We start from the raw sequence: 16,300 nt of genomic DNA, 5'->3' as shown, positions 1-16,300 counted from the left end.
CGCAAGGGCAGACCTCCGGTTTCTCCGGAAGACCTTTGCATTTGGCGCGAAATCCCCGTTCAGTGGGCGGGGCTGAGAGAGAAGCCGTCGCTCGTTGGGCAGGTTTGGCGCGAAATCCCCGAGCTCCTGCGCCAGGATTGGCTCAGCGTTCCCGGTCTGGCGAGGGGGCGGGGCGGAAGCGGGGGCGGCGCGCGCTAAGCGGCTGACTCCGGGAAGAAGCTGCTCGTGGCGGCGAGCGTGGCGGCAGTAGCGCCACGGCTCCAGGCAGTGATGGACCTCGCGGCGGCAGCGGATCCGGGCGCGGGCTCCCAGCACCTGGAAGTCCGCGACGAGGTGGCCGAGAAGTGCCAGAAACTGTTCCTGGACTTCTTGGAGGAGTAAGTCGGCAGACGCCCAGGCCCTGCCCCCGCCTGCGTTCCCAGCCCCCGTGGGCGCCCCTCCTCGCGGGACTTTCCCGCGCGGCGCCTCCCGCTTGCTGAGCTGGGTCGCTTGGAGCCCTCGAGTCCCGGGTCCCCGTGCGCGGGCGAGTCCGTGCTGTGGACGCGTTTTGGTCACGGAGGGATCGCGCCGCTTTGAAGGGGGGAGGTCCCCCATCCCCTTTTAGGTCCCTCAAGCTGAGCGCCCGCGAAGAGCTTGAACGGGCTGGGCTGGTTTCAAACGTAAAAATTATCTCTCGTTGCGCCCAGTGCCCTGAGCTAAGAGCTTTACTTGCATCACTTAATCCTGACAGCAGGCCGAGTAGTAGCATAGCCCCCTTGCTGCCGATGGGGAACTGAGGCTCGGTGAGGTTACGAAGCTTGTCCAGGTAGGCACGGCGGGGTCTAGTGAGAAGCAAATACATATCTGAATCCTGGCAGAGCCCTTACAGGGTCAGACGGTCAGGAGGTTAATACTGGGGGGCACCGCGTCCTCGGCCTCCGTTGGAGCCGGTGGAGTTGAAAGTATCATCCGCGTGAACGTTGTGGGTCCCTTTGATACGACTCAGAGTTTTCGGCTCAATACACCCTTCCACCTGGCTGGCTGCCTTCCTCTCTCCCTTCTTTCCTTCCTTCCTCCCTCTTTCCCTCTTTCAGTAGCCTCAAAGGGCCTCGTCTCCCATAACTCCTCCTTGACGTCTCCCCACACTGTTACCAGTGACCATTTTTAGGGCAGCTACATCACTGTTCTCCCTAAGAGTACCAGTTCTGCAGCCTCCAGGATGAAGTGTAAATACTTTGAAATATCTTAACGAAATTCTGACATACTTAAAACTATAATTCATATTTCCCTACCTTTAGCTGTGTTATTCTCTGCCTGACAGCTGCTTATCTTTCAAAGCCCAGCCAAAGAATCACGCCCCCTTGGTGAAACCCTCATAACCGTTCAGGCAGCACTAATCCCTAATGCTCTCAGGGCGCCATTTGCCATTTATCTCTACTAATATATTTACCTGTCAGCAACTGAACTTGAATGCAAATCCCATCCTCAACTCCACCTAGCAAACCACATCATAAAGATCCTCCATAATTTGTTTCAACAAATAAAGTGCCCTCACTTAACTATGCTGCTAGATGATGGGGATAATGATGAAGATGACAAATAGTCCTTGTACATTGTCGAGAAAAAAACGTTAACTTCTTCTTGAAAATTTAACTTTGATTCTGCATTGCTTGTGGAATGAAGTCCAAATTCTTCACAGCTCCTCTATCCAGTATCATCATCCACACTCCTCCCATACCCTCTCTGACTTTGCCTCATGTTTGCAAACATCTGTAGCCAATCCACAGGAGCCCTGGTGGTGCCATGGTTAAGAGCATGGCTGCTAACCAAAAAGGTAAGCAGTTCGAAGCCACCAGCTGCTCCTTGGAAACCCTATGGGGCATTTCTGCTGTGTCCTATAGGGTCGCTATGAGTGGTAATCGACTCTGCGGCAGTGGTGTTCTTTTGGAGGTGGATTTGGTAGCCAATCCACCACCCTTGATTTTCTTCCAGATTTTAACATCTTTCAAGGTTGAATTCTAGTGCCACCTTCTGTATGTATGTGGCCTTTCTAGATATTCCTGTTAGGCAGAATTAGTTTATATTAACATGACAACATCTTTTGTGTCTCTTTGGTAGGAGCATCCTTCTTCCCTTCCTCAGTTATTTACGTGCGTATGTGCTCTGACTGTCAACCCTAGGGCTGGAACAACACTTTTATTTTCAGCTTCAGGGAGCTCTGTCAAGTGTTTTGAACATAGATGTTGTTCAGTAAATAGTTAAGAGTTAGAACATACTATATTCAAAGAAGGGATTGATTCTATTTCAAAACTAATCTGCATATTATGTTTAGAAGAACATAATACACCCTTCGGGGAAAAAATTCACCAGCTTTATTGCATGTGAATATGTTTTCATTTCCCTGCAGTCTTAGACAATAAAGCACTTCATTTCTGTTTTTTTATTTTTATTCTGATTCTTAGATCAATGAATCTGTCGGTTTTCAAATTCCCTGGGAAAATTGGATCTCTGGGTTTTAACCGGAATTTCTTGATTAAACATAATGTTTAACAATAATAATAATAGTTAACAGTTGAGCACATTAGTTGATTGGAAAATGTTCCAATCAAGAAATTCACGTTAAAACCCAAGGACCTTTTTCTGTGTTCCAGGTACTGTGCAAAAGACTTAACATATAATCTGCATAATGGTCTTATGAGGTGATGTGTCCTCATCTGTTAAAAAAAAAAAGAATAAAAAAGTCGGGGGATAGGTTTAGAGGCCTAAGTTACTTGCCTTAAGTTACAGAATTACTAAGCCTGGGCCTGCCGACTCTAAAGCCTATGGTCTTTTACCAGTACGTTGAAATATCAGCATCCAGATTTTTCTTTTTACTGCCCCTAGTTCTTCAGTTTAATCTGACTTGAACATGTCCGCAGGTTCCAGAGCAGCGATGGAGAAATAAAGTACTTGCAGCTAGCAGAGGAGCTAATCCGCCCTGAGAGAAACACATTGGTTGTGAGTTTTGTGGATCTGGAACAATTTAACCAGCAACTTTCCACCACCATTCAAGAGGAATTCTATAGGTATGGGTACATTACTCTTCTTTATTTTGAATATGGGTGGAGGCCTGGGCCTCCAGCTTCCTAGTGTTCACTTGTGACGCAGGAGGGCAGCTGTCACAGTTACTTCCCTGCTCAGAGGGGAGGCCCTTTGATACCGTCTGTCATTTTAGTACTGCTCTGAACTTAACCTAGACCTTTCTAGAGCTGAAAATTTTTCACATGCAAATGTTGATAACCTTTGTTTTCTGTATAGCTTTCCCAAATTTTAAGAGGATGACTTACTCTGTATCAGGTATTTAGTTCTATTGCTGTGTCAGTCATTTGATAACCCCCACCCCAGGAGTAAGTGCTTTGGGAAAAACATAGTATGTGTATGGGTCCTGTTCCTGCATCAGGGGTATCTCTATAGCAAGGACATTGTTACAGCTTTCATCCCTTAAAGGTTAACATTTTTAAATAAAAATGATATGTGTATATTGTAGAAAATTTAGAAAATAGAGAAAAGTAGGGAGAATAAAATCACCTGTGCATGTGTAAGCCCACCACCCATAGATAATCAGCGTTAGCAGTCTGCTGTGACAAAGTTCCAAGAACTTTCCAAGGCTGCAGATGCGTAAGGATCTCCTGACACATTTTGATGTATTTTAGTGTGTGTATAATTTCTTAAAAAGCAACCTTGGGACCATGTTGTAGGTAAAGTATCCTTTTTCGTTTTAACATTATAACATGTTTCCATGTCTCATAAGATTTCTTGAAAACTTTTTAATGGCTGGAAGATATTTTTTGGAATACGATCAGTGGACATTATATTTAATAGCTTAGGGTTTCAGTTTTTAACTGTTATATACAGCAGGAAACATCTTTGTAACACAAATCTTTGTCTGCATGTTAGGTTAAAAATTGTTCACAATTTTGTATAAATAAAATCAGATTAAACATGGTGTGTAGCTTTGAAAGAGAAATGAAGATACAAGGGTAAAGAGGAACATAGTCCTGTTCCTTTACCGCTTGTGGATTGGGAGATTGTAGACTTGTGTCAATGTTTCTAATCATAGCTGACTGTTGGATCATTGGGAATGGTTGGAGGGATAAGCAGCGGAGTTTATTATGAAGGTATGCAACAGAAAAAGCGTCCCACAGTGAGAGGGAGGTAGAAATCAGGACATGGGAGTAGAAGCATCTGTACCCATACCTCATGCACAGGTCATGCAGCTGTTCTATCTCCTGAAAGTAACTAATTGTTTGGAGGACTTTCAGGTCCCTTTTCTTTAAACAAACCAAACTACAGCAGCTATTGATGCTTATCAAGAGGATAGGCACACTTCAGTCAAACAAGGCATTCCTTCTCACATTGCTACAGAATTGCTCCTTGTCCTCATCAATTTCTTATCAAGAATGAAACAAAAATAATAATAGGCCTTGACAGCAAACTGGAATATGTCTTGCCAGATATAAACAGCCCAAAGAAAACCATGGTATTGATGTAGTACCAACAAGGTGATTGTTCAGGTAGAGTCATCTTGGGCAGAGGCATGGCCTACAATGTGGGTACTTTGGTTTTCTTTTATCTTAGATCTGTTTGTGGTGGGATAGGAGAGGATTGACAGAGGTTCCTAGACCCAGACCAGATGATAGAAGCATCCTGCATAGCTATGTTTTAAGGTTTGTTTGTAACCAGATGAGCTTCCTTGGTCTCAGCTGTTGGCAAGCAGGGACAGGGGAGGAGGCCTCATTTGGCCTTTTTAAGATGTTAGTTTATTTTTTGTTTTTCAGAGTTTACCCTTACCTTTGTCGGGCCTTGAAAACCTTCGTCAAAGACCGTAAAGAGATCCCTCTTGCCAAGGATTTTTATGTTGCATTCCAAGACCTGCCTGCCAGACACAAGTAAGAAGCCTATCTTTGGAAGAAAAGGAATTCAGCAAATAGTACAGGCACCGCTTAACTGGCAGTCATTAGCTACATCTGCCATTAGCTAGCTATTTAATGTCACACAAATCAGTTTTACCTTCCTGGGCCTCAGTTTTCTCATCTGTAAATTCTTTTGGCTTAGGTTCTCTACCTAAGTCAGCTTTGTTATAAAATTACTTTTTCATGATTGATAGTGACAAGAATTGTGAAGAGTGCTGTAAGTTAGTGCTGTAAAATGCCAGGAGGATAAAAAGTGTTTTGCATGCACGTTTTAGTGGAAGTGACTTTTTAGAGATTTAAACCCAGTTATCCAGAAAGTTTTGTTTTGGAGAAACATGTTTTTCTATGGGGATGGGATGGAAGGTAAGTTAAGTGAAGCAGATTCTCAGGTTAGTCGTATTTTAGGATATCTTTTAGGGAAGTTTGAAAAAAAAATAGCATTAGTCAAGTGAAAAAATATGAAAACAAAAGTCACAGAAATTCATGAATCTTCAGGAAACTGTCACGGCTGAAATGGCAGAACTTTTGAACAGTTTACCCCTTTAGCAGTTATTTAATGGCTACTAGAAGAAATTAAAGAGCTATTTTAGTATTTTGAAAACTTAAACTGCTGAAATTGCTTTATAAAATTACTAAGTTATTTTATATAAAATGGGTTCCATTGATTTTGTGAAGTGTGATAACTATTATGAAAATAATACATGCTTATTTAGAAATTTTAGGTAAGCAACAATATATATTTGCATATAAGATCGTCCTGTTTTATGATTTGTTTTTGTCACTTAGCTATATGGTTTAATACTTACCTGGGAAATATTCTTCCTCTATAGAAGTACTTCGAGAGTATTGTATTAAAATTTAACCAGTTCCCTGTTGTTGCAAACCTAGATTCTTTTTATCTTTTAACCAGTGTTTTAGAAAGGTTGCTGTTTGTTCACATATTCAAAATGATATCCTTAAGATAAATTCCTGTAAGTAGATAAGTATTGAGTCAAAGGAATATGTAGAATTCAAAGGCTCTCAGAAAGCTTTTACTAATGTATTTTCTCATTGGCAGAATATGATAGTATTGATTTCCCACCCAGTCCTCAACCCTAGATATTAGCAATATTTTAACCTTTAAAGTGGGGGTGGAATAGTATCTTCAGTTTTCAAATTTTTAATGTCCTTTATTTAGTTTATATTTTCTCATGTATCTCTCTTGTTGCTGCTATGAATGCTTCTTATGTAATTTAAGGATCAGCACAGTGAATATCTTGTCTCGATATTTTTTTTTAACAAATAAGTTATCATTGAATGCTCTGTCATTAAAAGAAAAAGCTTTTCTTATCAGGAAATGTGTGTTTACTAATGCACATTTGTCTCTAAACAGAATTCGAGAACTCACCTCATCCAGAATTGGCTTGCTCACGCGCATCAGTGGGCAGGTGGTCCGGACTCACCCAGTACACCCGGAACTAGTCAGTGGAACTTTCTTGTGCTTGGACTGCCAAACAGTGATCAAGGATGTAGAGCAGCAGTTTAAATACACACAGCCGAACATCTGCCGAAATCCAGTTTGTGCCAATAGGAAGAGATTCTTGCTAGATACAAACAAATCAAGATTTGTTGATTTTCAAAAGGTATTTACTTCTGTTTAGATCGTACCCAGCCTGTGCTAATAATTCACTTTTAGGCCTTTGAAATAGTTTATTTAAACAATGTTAAATTAACTTTTTATGTAAAGTCAAGTATTGTCAAATGTGGCTACAGATTTAAGCCAAAACTCTTAATATAAATTTCAGTTGTCAGTATAAGAGTGCTATGCTCAAGGCAAACATTCTTTATTAATTGGGCTAAACTGTTGTTTAGTTTAACAATGGTTTCATGGGGTAGTTTCAGTTCAGGGTCTAAAGATTATTTCTGGACATTAGATTCAGAAGTTCCTTTAGTCTCAGAGGATCCAGTTGTCTGGTTTCCATATGAGTTTGAAGTTCGGTTCCATACTTTTCCTCCTTTTGATCAAAGAGCCATCATTGGATCCTTGATCAAAATGTTCAGTAATGGTAGTTGGGAACCATTCGTTTCTTTTGGTCTTGTGATAATGGAGGTGATAGTTTATGGAGGCATTTAAACCTGAAGTACATTTCCTTCTCTGATTCCTGGGTCGTTGTCTTCCTCTGCTGTTCCAGACAAGTTGAGTCCAATGAAATAATATTTTTTAATAAGAATAAAGTGAAACTTCTTAATAGAGTGTAACCACTTAAACCAAATTGAACTATTTAAAAGGAGTTTTAGGGTGGAGAATTTTTAGGATGAATATTGGTGCATGTCAAAGTCTGCAAATGATAAGATAGTTTAGAACATGTTAGTATTTGTGGCATTTGATTTAGATCACATTTGAAAGAGATGTGTTCTCCTTCTCGGCCCCTTATTTGTTTTTGTTATAGGTTCGTATTCAGGAGACTCAAGCTGAGCTTCCTCGAGGGAGTATCCCCCGCAGTTTAGAAGTAATCCTGAGGGCTGAAGCTGTGGAGTCAGCTCAAGCTGGTGACAAGTGTGACTTTACAGGGACACTGATTGTTGTGCCTGATGTCTCCAAACTTAGCACACCAGGTGGGTAGTCTGTGGCTCAAATTTAAGAAATTTTCAGTTGGCCTAAACTGTAGGTTATCTACTTCTTGCACACACACTTCTTGTCTTCTTTTTTGTCTGCTAATCAGAGGGTACACAAGGAAGTATGATGGGAATAAAAACAAATTGATTTTGGTACAAAAATACTGTTCAGAAAGTTTTTAAAGCCTGAATGAAATCTTCGGATTTATAGGTTTCATTTATTTGAGTGATTTTGGTTCTCAGCACCTTCACTATTTTAGAGTTCGCTTTAAAGCAGCCTATTGTACAATCTTTCAGGAGCACGTGCGGAAACTAATTCCCGTGTCAGCGGTGTTGATGGATATGAAACAGAGGGCGTTCGAGGACTCCGGGCCCTTGGTGTCAGAGACCTTTCTTACAGGCTGGTCTTTCTTGCCTGCAGTGTTGCACCAACCAACCCAAGGGTGAGTCTGCTTAACAGAATGGTGAAGCTTGAGAAACCCTTCCCCTGAGACTGCCTCAAATTATAGGCGTTTGGAATATCTGAGAGAGCTAATTGATGTCCACAGTAGGGGGGTGGATTGAAGTTTGATTCTTTAGTTTTAAGTCTTAAAACTTAAAAACCAAGTCATTTTATATTTATCTTTCTGACTTTGAGGAAGAGTCTTACTGTTTTATATGTAAGAGCTCAGTGCTTTAGGTGCATTGGTACAAATTATCCAGGTTGTTGTTGTTTTGAAAAGTATCACAGTTCCTCTGATACTCTCCTGGAGGAAGTACAAATAAAAAGATTTAGTAATCCTGGGAAGTCAAGTCTTTGTGAGAGTGATGGGCTTCTGGTATTATAGTTCAGTTAACTTGATTTCTGTGTCCTGCATGAGAAAGCAGTGGGGAAAGACTGGAAACTAATTGTAGTCTTGGAAGAAAGGGGTGAACATAATATGCTGTTATGTTAGTTCATTTACATCTTCCTATTAGTGGTGAACATTCTGCTGTAGCTCATCTCTTGAACATTCAGATTCATCTAAATAGCATTATAAAACTGTAGTGGTAGCTTTGTTTGGTTTTTAACTCACTGGACAAATAGTACACCCTTAAGTGTCTTGGTTATCAAAGTCCTTTCTAGTTTGGGGATTTAAAAGAACTTTTGTAGTTAGCAGATTCTGGATTAGACCTCCCAGGCTATATTTTGTTCGTAGTGAAGTTTCTTCTTTGTCACAATTTGGCTCCTTTTATTCTAACTTTTTTCCTTTCTCCTCTGTCCCTCAGTTTGGAGGGAAAGAACTCCGAGATGAGGAACAGACAGCTGAGAGCATTAAGAACCAAATGACTGTGAAGGAGTGGGAGAAAGTGTTTGAAATGAGTCAAGATAAAAACCTATACCACAACCTTTGTACCAGCCTGTTCCCTACTATACATGGTAAGAGGTCTATCCATTTGTGGCAAAAATTTGAAATCAAAATAATAAACAACAAATGATTTCGTAGAGCACACAAGTCAGATTGTGAACGTCTTTCAGGTGGGTTTCAAAGGACTCTAAGGCCAGAACTGCACTTAAGTACATTCCACTATGCTAAATGAATCTCCTGGCTTTGTTTTTAATTTTCAGAGATGGAGGTTTGATGTTTCTTGGTTGGTTATATTATGTATACCTTTGGCAACCTCTCACGTTTTCTTACCCTTGGTGGCTAGCTACTCACTGTCAGTCAGTAAATCCCCTTTGTGTGTTGGAAGGGTATGATGAAATTTTCAGTTCTCATGCTTTACCCTTACACTCTTTCATCCTTCTCTTCCATACTCAACTGGAATTATGACAAGAACTCATAGGATTTGGGGTATTTCTTTTGGGTGTATATTTTTTAAATTAACTTTTTTTTTTCCTGTCTAAATATTGATCAGTGCAACTGAACTGAAATCCTTTATGTTAATCCTTTTGGATTTTAAAGTGTCTTCCCTTACAGTGAGTGTGTGTAAACACTTTTATGCTGTCCCCCCTACCCCCCGCCCCCCTCCACACAAAATTGTCTATCGCTACAAAACAAATTGTACCAAAACTTAGAGGCTTAAAACGCAGTTCCTGTCTCACACAGTCTCTGTGGGTGTGGAATTTGGGAGAGGCTTAGCTGGGTGGTTCTGGCTTAGGATGTCTCATGAAAATGTGAAAACGTAGTCAGGACATCACCTTGGGCTGCAGTCGTCTCAAGTCTTGACTGGGGCTGGAGGAGCCACTTAGAAGAGAATTTTCGCACACGCCTCACACAGTAGTGCTAGTTGGTGGCCTTGCTATGAGGACCTCTCCATAGGGTTGTTTGAGTGTTTTCACAACATGGCAGCTGGCTTTTTCCAGAGCCAGAGATCCAAGAGAGGAAAGCAAGGAGGGAGTGTACTGTAATGCCTCTCATGACCTAGTGTCACAAGTTACGCGCCTTTACTTCCACTGTCTTCTGTTTGTTAGAAGTAAGTCACTAACTTGAATCCCACTCAGGAGGGGAGCATTAAGCTGCACCTCTTGAAGGGAGGAGTATCAAAGAATTTGTGGACATTTTAAAACCACCACACCCCCAACACATTTTGTTTTGTAGGTTATGGGGCAGAAGTTTTGTTTGTGGAATAGGTTTTTGATTTTCTGCTTTTAAGGAATGGTTTATAGAAGTATATCTAGTGCTTTGTTGATGGTGTACACAGAAAGTCATAATAATTAGCTCAGGAAAGTGTTTCTTTTAATAGCACATTTCCAAAGATCTGGTGTTCCCTTCTTTCTAAATTGTGCGTTTTCTTAACTAGATTTATGAGCACTTAGATAGAAGAGCTATGGCTGCTAACCAAAATGTTGGCAGTTCAAATCCACCAGCAGCTCCTTGGAAACCCTTTGGGGCAGTTCTCCTCTGAGCTATATGGTTGCTACAAATTGGAAGAATCGGCTCCACTGCAGCAGGTTTGGTTTGGTTTAGATAGAAGCAGCTGTACATTGCATTCAGCATCTTATCTAATCCACAACAGTTCAGCTAGCATGTATTTATTCAGTGTGGGTCACTATCAGTGATAACAAATAAGTCATGGCCTATTTCCTCAAACTAGTTGCTCTTGATGGAACTGCAAGACCTACCATTAGAAAGAATTACTGAATGTGGTAGATATAGTTCATTTGAGGACTGGGGTGTTAGGAAAGGCTTTGTGTAGGAAGTAGGTCTTAAGCTGGGCCCACTGATCAACTGAACAAGGATGGCTGTTAGAATGGTGAGCAGTAGCATCTGTGACATCTGCAGTATAGTTGAAGACATTGTAATAGTGGTTAAGTGACTTAGTTCACAGAGCAAGACCCAAGATCAGAAAGCCAGATATTTTTATCCTATCTTGTAAGCTTTGCTTCAGCTCTGTCTGTTCTTTTGGTTGTTGTTAAACTTGCCTTTGCAGTTTCTAGTGAAACTGTTTAATTTCATATTGAAAATTACCATGAGTTTTTGATCTTTAGCTTCTTTTCATTTCAGGCAATGATGAAGTAAAACGAGGTGTTCTACTGATGCTGTTTGGCGGTGTTCCAAAGACAACAGGGGAAGGGACCTCCCTTCGCGGGGACATAAATGTTTGTATTGTTGGTGACCCAAGTACAGCTAAGAGCCAGTTTCTCAAGTAAGTGCCTAAGTTAGTACAATACAGAAAAAAATGTGCATAGTTCTAGCCTTTCTGTGATGCCAAGAATGCACTCAGTCTGCCTTTAATAGAGCGTGAGGAGTGTCACTTAGGACTGCTGAATATATAACCCTCTTAGATTAAATGCGCTTTAATTTTTTCTAACAAGATACAACAATATTTTACAGTTGTTTGGACGAGGGGAAAACTGCCTAAAATCCCAAGCCCACATACAACTCTTTTAATTCTTTATATTACCTGTAAGTCTTTGAATGCATGAATATATATTTTCATGATTGTAAATCACAGCATATATATTTTTATTTTTAATTCCAAATTACTCTGAACACTTCTGTATTTCTTTATTTTCACAATTGTCATTTTTTGTTGGCATACTGTAACTTACAAAATCATTCCCATACCCTGTTGGACTGTTTAACAGGATAGCTTACTTTAATGGTAGTCACTGGGTGGCACATATGGTTAATGTGTACTCAGCTGCTATCTGAAAGGTTGAAGGTTCAAGTCCACCCAAAGACACCTTAAAAAAAAGGCCGGGCAATCTACTTCTGACAGATCAGCCATGGAAAACAGTTCTGTCTGTACACATGGGGTTGCCATGAGTCAACTCCTCAGCAACTGGTTTGATTTTTTTATTAATGATTACAAATATTGATACAGTGAACATCACAATATGTGTAAATTTTTATTTTTGTTTGTTTCCTTTGGAGACTTAAGAATACAAACGTCTTTAAAGCTCTTAAACATGGATACATTTTCCAAAAGCAGTGCTAGAAAAATGAGACATTTAGAAATCTTCGCTTATTTTTAGAAAGTATAAGTATTTGGTTACTTCCAAACTTGTCAGAAACTTAGGGCTCAAAATAATAGCAACCATTTTTTGAATACCTGCTATGTGCCTGGTGCTGTGTAAGTCTTCTGTCTTATCTTCACAGCACCCTGACAAGCATGTAATAATACTACCCTCATTTTTCAGGGAGGGAAGCAAACGTCTCTGAGACTCAGTAACTTGCCCAACTTCTCATAGCTGACTAGTGATGCCAAGCCACGATGTATTAGCACTGAGATGTATTTCTCTGCAAAGCCTCTCCTCTTTATATTGTATCAAGCAACCTTTCCTTTATTCATTTTGGAAATGTATAACATGGCACACTTCTACAACAGAGAACTTTTTTAGTTGGTTTGGAGTTTTATGATTAAATATCTTCCTCATCTATCAGGGACGGAGGTTAAACGGCATTTTTTTCCTCTTCATTCCTTCAGCTTCCCACTAAGAAAGGTATATTAGTGTTGCCTCTGACATGCGACAGTATTGTACTTGATTGTGTGAAGCAGAAATAGCTTTTTGTATTAACATTTGGTATATAAATTTGCATGCCATAGAATTCACCCCTTTTAAGTATACAATTCAGTGGTTTTTAGTGATTTCACAGAGTTGTACAACCATCACCACGGTCTAAGTTTAGTATATTTTCATTATCCTAAAAGAAACCCCATACCCATTAGCAGTCACTCCCCATTCTCCTCTCTGGCCCAGGCAATCACTAATCTACTATAGTGCCTTTATTGATTTGCTTATTCTGGACATTTCATGTAATACAAGGGTAAGTCAAAAAGTATTGCTACAAAATCATAGAAACTTTTATTAAATAAAAATACCAAATTATGAAGGTATTGTTCCTCAACATATCCTCCATCTAGGTCTGCACCCTTTTTTTTTTTCCCGTACAAAAATTTATACATACATTGTTATGTGACTCTAATTGCTCTCCCCATACTGTGACAGCACACTCCTCCTTTCCACCCCTGATTCCCCATGTCCATTCAACCAGCTCCTAACCCTCTCTGCCTTCCTGTCTCACCTCCAGACGGAAGCTGCCTGTTTAGTCTCTTGTATCTACTTGAGCTAAGAGACACACTCCTCACGAGTATCACTTTATGTCCCACAGTCAGTCCAATCCCTGTCTGAAGAGTTGGCCTCGGAAATTGTTTTAGTTCTGGGCTGATAGAGAATCCAGGGGCCGTGCTTTCTGGGGTTCCTCCATTAAGTCTGGTCTTCTTACTAGAATTTGAGTTCTGCACCCCACCTTTCTCCTGCTCCATCCAGGACTCTCTGTCAGGGCGGTCATTGGTGGTAGCCGGGCACCATCTAGTTGTTCTGGTCTCAGGCTGATGAAGTCTCTGGTTTATGTGACCCTTTCTGTTTCTCAGGCTAATACTTTCCTTGTGTCTTTGGTGTTCTTCATGCTTCTTTACTGCAGGTGGTTGGGATCAATTGATGCATCTTAGATGGCCACTTGCAAGCTTTTAATACCCTAGATGCCACTCACCAAAGTAGGATGCAGAACATTTTCTTAATAAGCTTTGTTATGCCAGTTGACCTAGACGTCCCCTGAAAGCATGAAAGCATGGTCCCCAGACCCCTACCCCTGCTACTCTGTCCCTCAGAGTGTTTGATTGTATTCAGGAAACTTCTTAGCTTTGGTTTAGTCCAGTTGTGCTGACTTCCCCTGTAGTGCGTGCTGTCCTTCCCGTCATCTAAGACAATTCTTATCTACTATCCAGTTAGTAAATAACCCTCACCCTCCCTCCCCACCCTCATAACCATCAAAGAATGTTTTCTTCTGTGTTTAAACCTTTTCTTGAGTTTTTATAATAGTTGTCTTATACAATATTTGTCCTTCTGTGACTGACTAAGTTCACTGAGCGTAATGACCTCCAGCTTCCTCCATGTTATGTTTCACGGCTTCATCGTTGTTCTTTATTGTTGCATAGTATTCCATTGCGTGGATATACCATAATTTGTTTATACATTTGTCCGTTGATGGGCACCTAGGTTGTTTCCATCTTTGCTATCATGAACAGTGCTGCAGTGAACATGGGTGTGCATGTATCTATTCGTGTGACAGCTCTTATTTCTTTAGGATATATTCCAAGGAGGGGGATTGCTGGATCGTATGGTACTTCTATTTCTACCTTTTTCAGGAAGCGCCAAATCGATTTCCAAAGTGGTTGTACCATTTTACATTCCCATCAACAGTGTATGAGTGTTCCAGTCTCTCTACAACCTCTCCAGCATTTATTATTTTGTGTTTTTTGGATTAATGCTAGCCTTGTTGGGGAGAGATGATATCTCATTGTAGTTCTGATATGCATTTCTCTAATGGCTGATGATCGTGAGCATTTCTTCATGGGTCTTTTAGCCGCCCGAATATCTTCTTTGGAGAAGTGCCTGTTCATATCCTTTACCCATTTTTTAATTGGGTTATTTGTCTTTTTGTTGTTGAGGTTTTACAGTATCTTGTAGATTTTAGAGATTAGACACTGATCGGATTTGTCATAGCCAAAATTTTTTTCCCAGTCTGTAGGTTGTCTTTTCACTTTTTTAGTGAAGTCTTTTGATAACCATAAGTGTTTGATTTTTAGGAGCTCCCGTTTATCTAGTCTGTCTTCTGGTGCTTGTGCGTTATAACTTATGGTTCGTATTGTGTTTATGCTATGTATTAGGACTTCTAATGTTGTCCCTATTTTTTCTTCCATGATCTTTATCGTTTTCGATTTTATATTTAAGTCTTTGATCCATTTTGAGTTGGTTTTTGTGCATGGTGTGAGGTATGGGTCTTGTTTCAGTTTTTTGCAGATGGATATTCAGTTATGCCAGCAGGATTTGTTAAAGAGACTGTCTTTTCCCCAATTAATGGACTTTGGGCCTTTGTCAAATATCAGCTGCTCATAGGTGGATGATTTTATGTCTGGATTTTCAGTTCTGTTCCATTGGTCTATGTATCTGTTGTACCAATACCAGGCTGTTTTGACTACCGTGGCGATACAGTAGGTTCTAAAATCAGATAGTGTGAGGCCTCCTTCCTTTCCATATGAAGTTGGTGATTTGTTTCTCCATCTCATTAAAAAAATGCCAGTGGAATTTGGATTGGGATTGCATTGTATCCATAGATCACTTTGGGTAGAATTGACATTTTCACAATGTTGAGCCTACCTATCCATGAGCAAGGTATGTTTTTACACTTATGCAGGCCTCTTTGGTTTCTTGCAATAGTGTCTTGTAGATTTCATTGTATAGGTCTTTTATGTCTCTGGTTAGATTTATTCCTAAGTATTTTATCTTCTTGGGGGCTATTGTAAATAGTATTTATTTGGTGATTTCCTCTTTGAGGTTCTCTTTGTTGGCGTAAAGGAATCTTCCTGATTTTTGTATGTTTATCTTGTATCCTGAAACTTTGCTGAAATGTTCTATTAGTTCCAGTAGTTTTCATGTGGATTCTTTGGGGTTTTCTGTGTATAAGATCATATCATCTGCAAATAGAGATACTTTGACTTCTTCCCTACCAATTTGGATACCCTTTATTTCTTTTTTAGCCTAATTGCTCTGGCTAGGACCTCCAGCACAGTGTTGGATAAGAGTGGTGATAAAGGGCATCCTTGTCTGGGTCCCATTCTTAAGGGGAATGCTTTCAGAGTCTCTCCATTTAGGATGATGTTGGCTGTTGGCTTTGTATAAATGCCCTTAATTATATTGAGGAATTTCCCTTTATTCCTGTTGAGAGTTTTGATCATGAATGGGTGTTGGACTTTGGCAAATGCCTTTTCTGCATTGATTGATAAGATCATGTGGTTCTTATCTTTTGTTTTATTTATGTGATGGATTACATTGATTGTTTTTCTAATGTTGAGCCGTCCCTGCATACCTGGTATAAATCCCACTTGGTCATGGTGAATTATTTTTTTGATATGTTGCTGAATTCTGTTGGCTAGAATTTTGTTGAGGATTTTTGCATTAATGTTCCTGAGGGATATTGGTCTGTAATTTTCTTTTTTTGTGGTGTCTTTACCTGGTTTTGGTATCAGGGTTATGCTGCCTTTATAGAATTAGTTTGGGAGTATTCCATCCTTTTCTATGCTCTCAAATACCTTTAGTAGTAGTGGTGTTAACTCTTCTCTAAAAGTTTGGTAAAATTCTCCAGTGAAGACATCCGGGCCAGGGCCTTTTTTTGTTGGGAGTTTTTTAATTACCTTTTCAATCTCTTCTTTTGTTATGTGTTTATTTAGTTGTTCTAGCTCTGTGTTGGTTTAGGTAGGTAGTGAGTTTCTAGAAATTTGTCCATTTCCTCTAGGATTTCAAATTT

At 40.1% G+C, this 16,300-nt stretch overlaps 1 protein-coding gene across 1 annotated transcript in view; it reads left to right on the top strand.

Moving 5' to 3' along the window:
* Positions 1–210: 210 nt before the first annotated feature.
* Positions 211–16,300, top strand: part of MCM6 (minichromosome maintenance complex component 6) — a 44,023-nt gene continuing 27,933 nt past the window's right edge. Inside the window, exons 1-8 of the mRNA XM_004375094.2 lie at positions 211–377; positions 2,898–3,044; positions 4,797–4,907; positions 6,304–6,553; positions 7,361–7,526; positions 7,824–7,969; positions 8,775–8,925; positions 10,994–11,135. Coding sequence (XP_004375151.1) covers positions 271–377; positions 2,898–3,044; positions 4,797–4,907; positions 6,304–6,553; positions 7,361–7,526; positions 7,824–7,969; positions 8,775–8,925; positions 10,994–11,135 — 1,220 coding nt within the window. The 5' untranslated portion in view covers positions 211–270. The remainder of the gene's footprint in view (positions 378–2,897; positions 3,045–4,796; positions 4,908–6,303; positions 6,554–7,360; positions 7,527–7,823; positions 7,970–8,774; positions 8,926–10,993; positions 11,136–16,300) is intronic.

This window comes from Trichechus manatus, unplaced genomic scaffold (genome assembly GCF_000243295.1).
Source record: "Trichechus manatus latirostris isolate Lorelei unplaced genomic scaffold, TriManLat1.0 scaffold00033, whole genome shotgun sequence".
Classification (NCBI taxonomy): Eukaryota; Metazoa; Chordata; class Mammalia; order Sirenia; family Trichechidae; genus Trichechus; species Trichechus manatus.
This window is presented reverse-complemented; position numbering and strand designations above follow the sequence as displayed.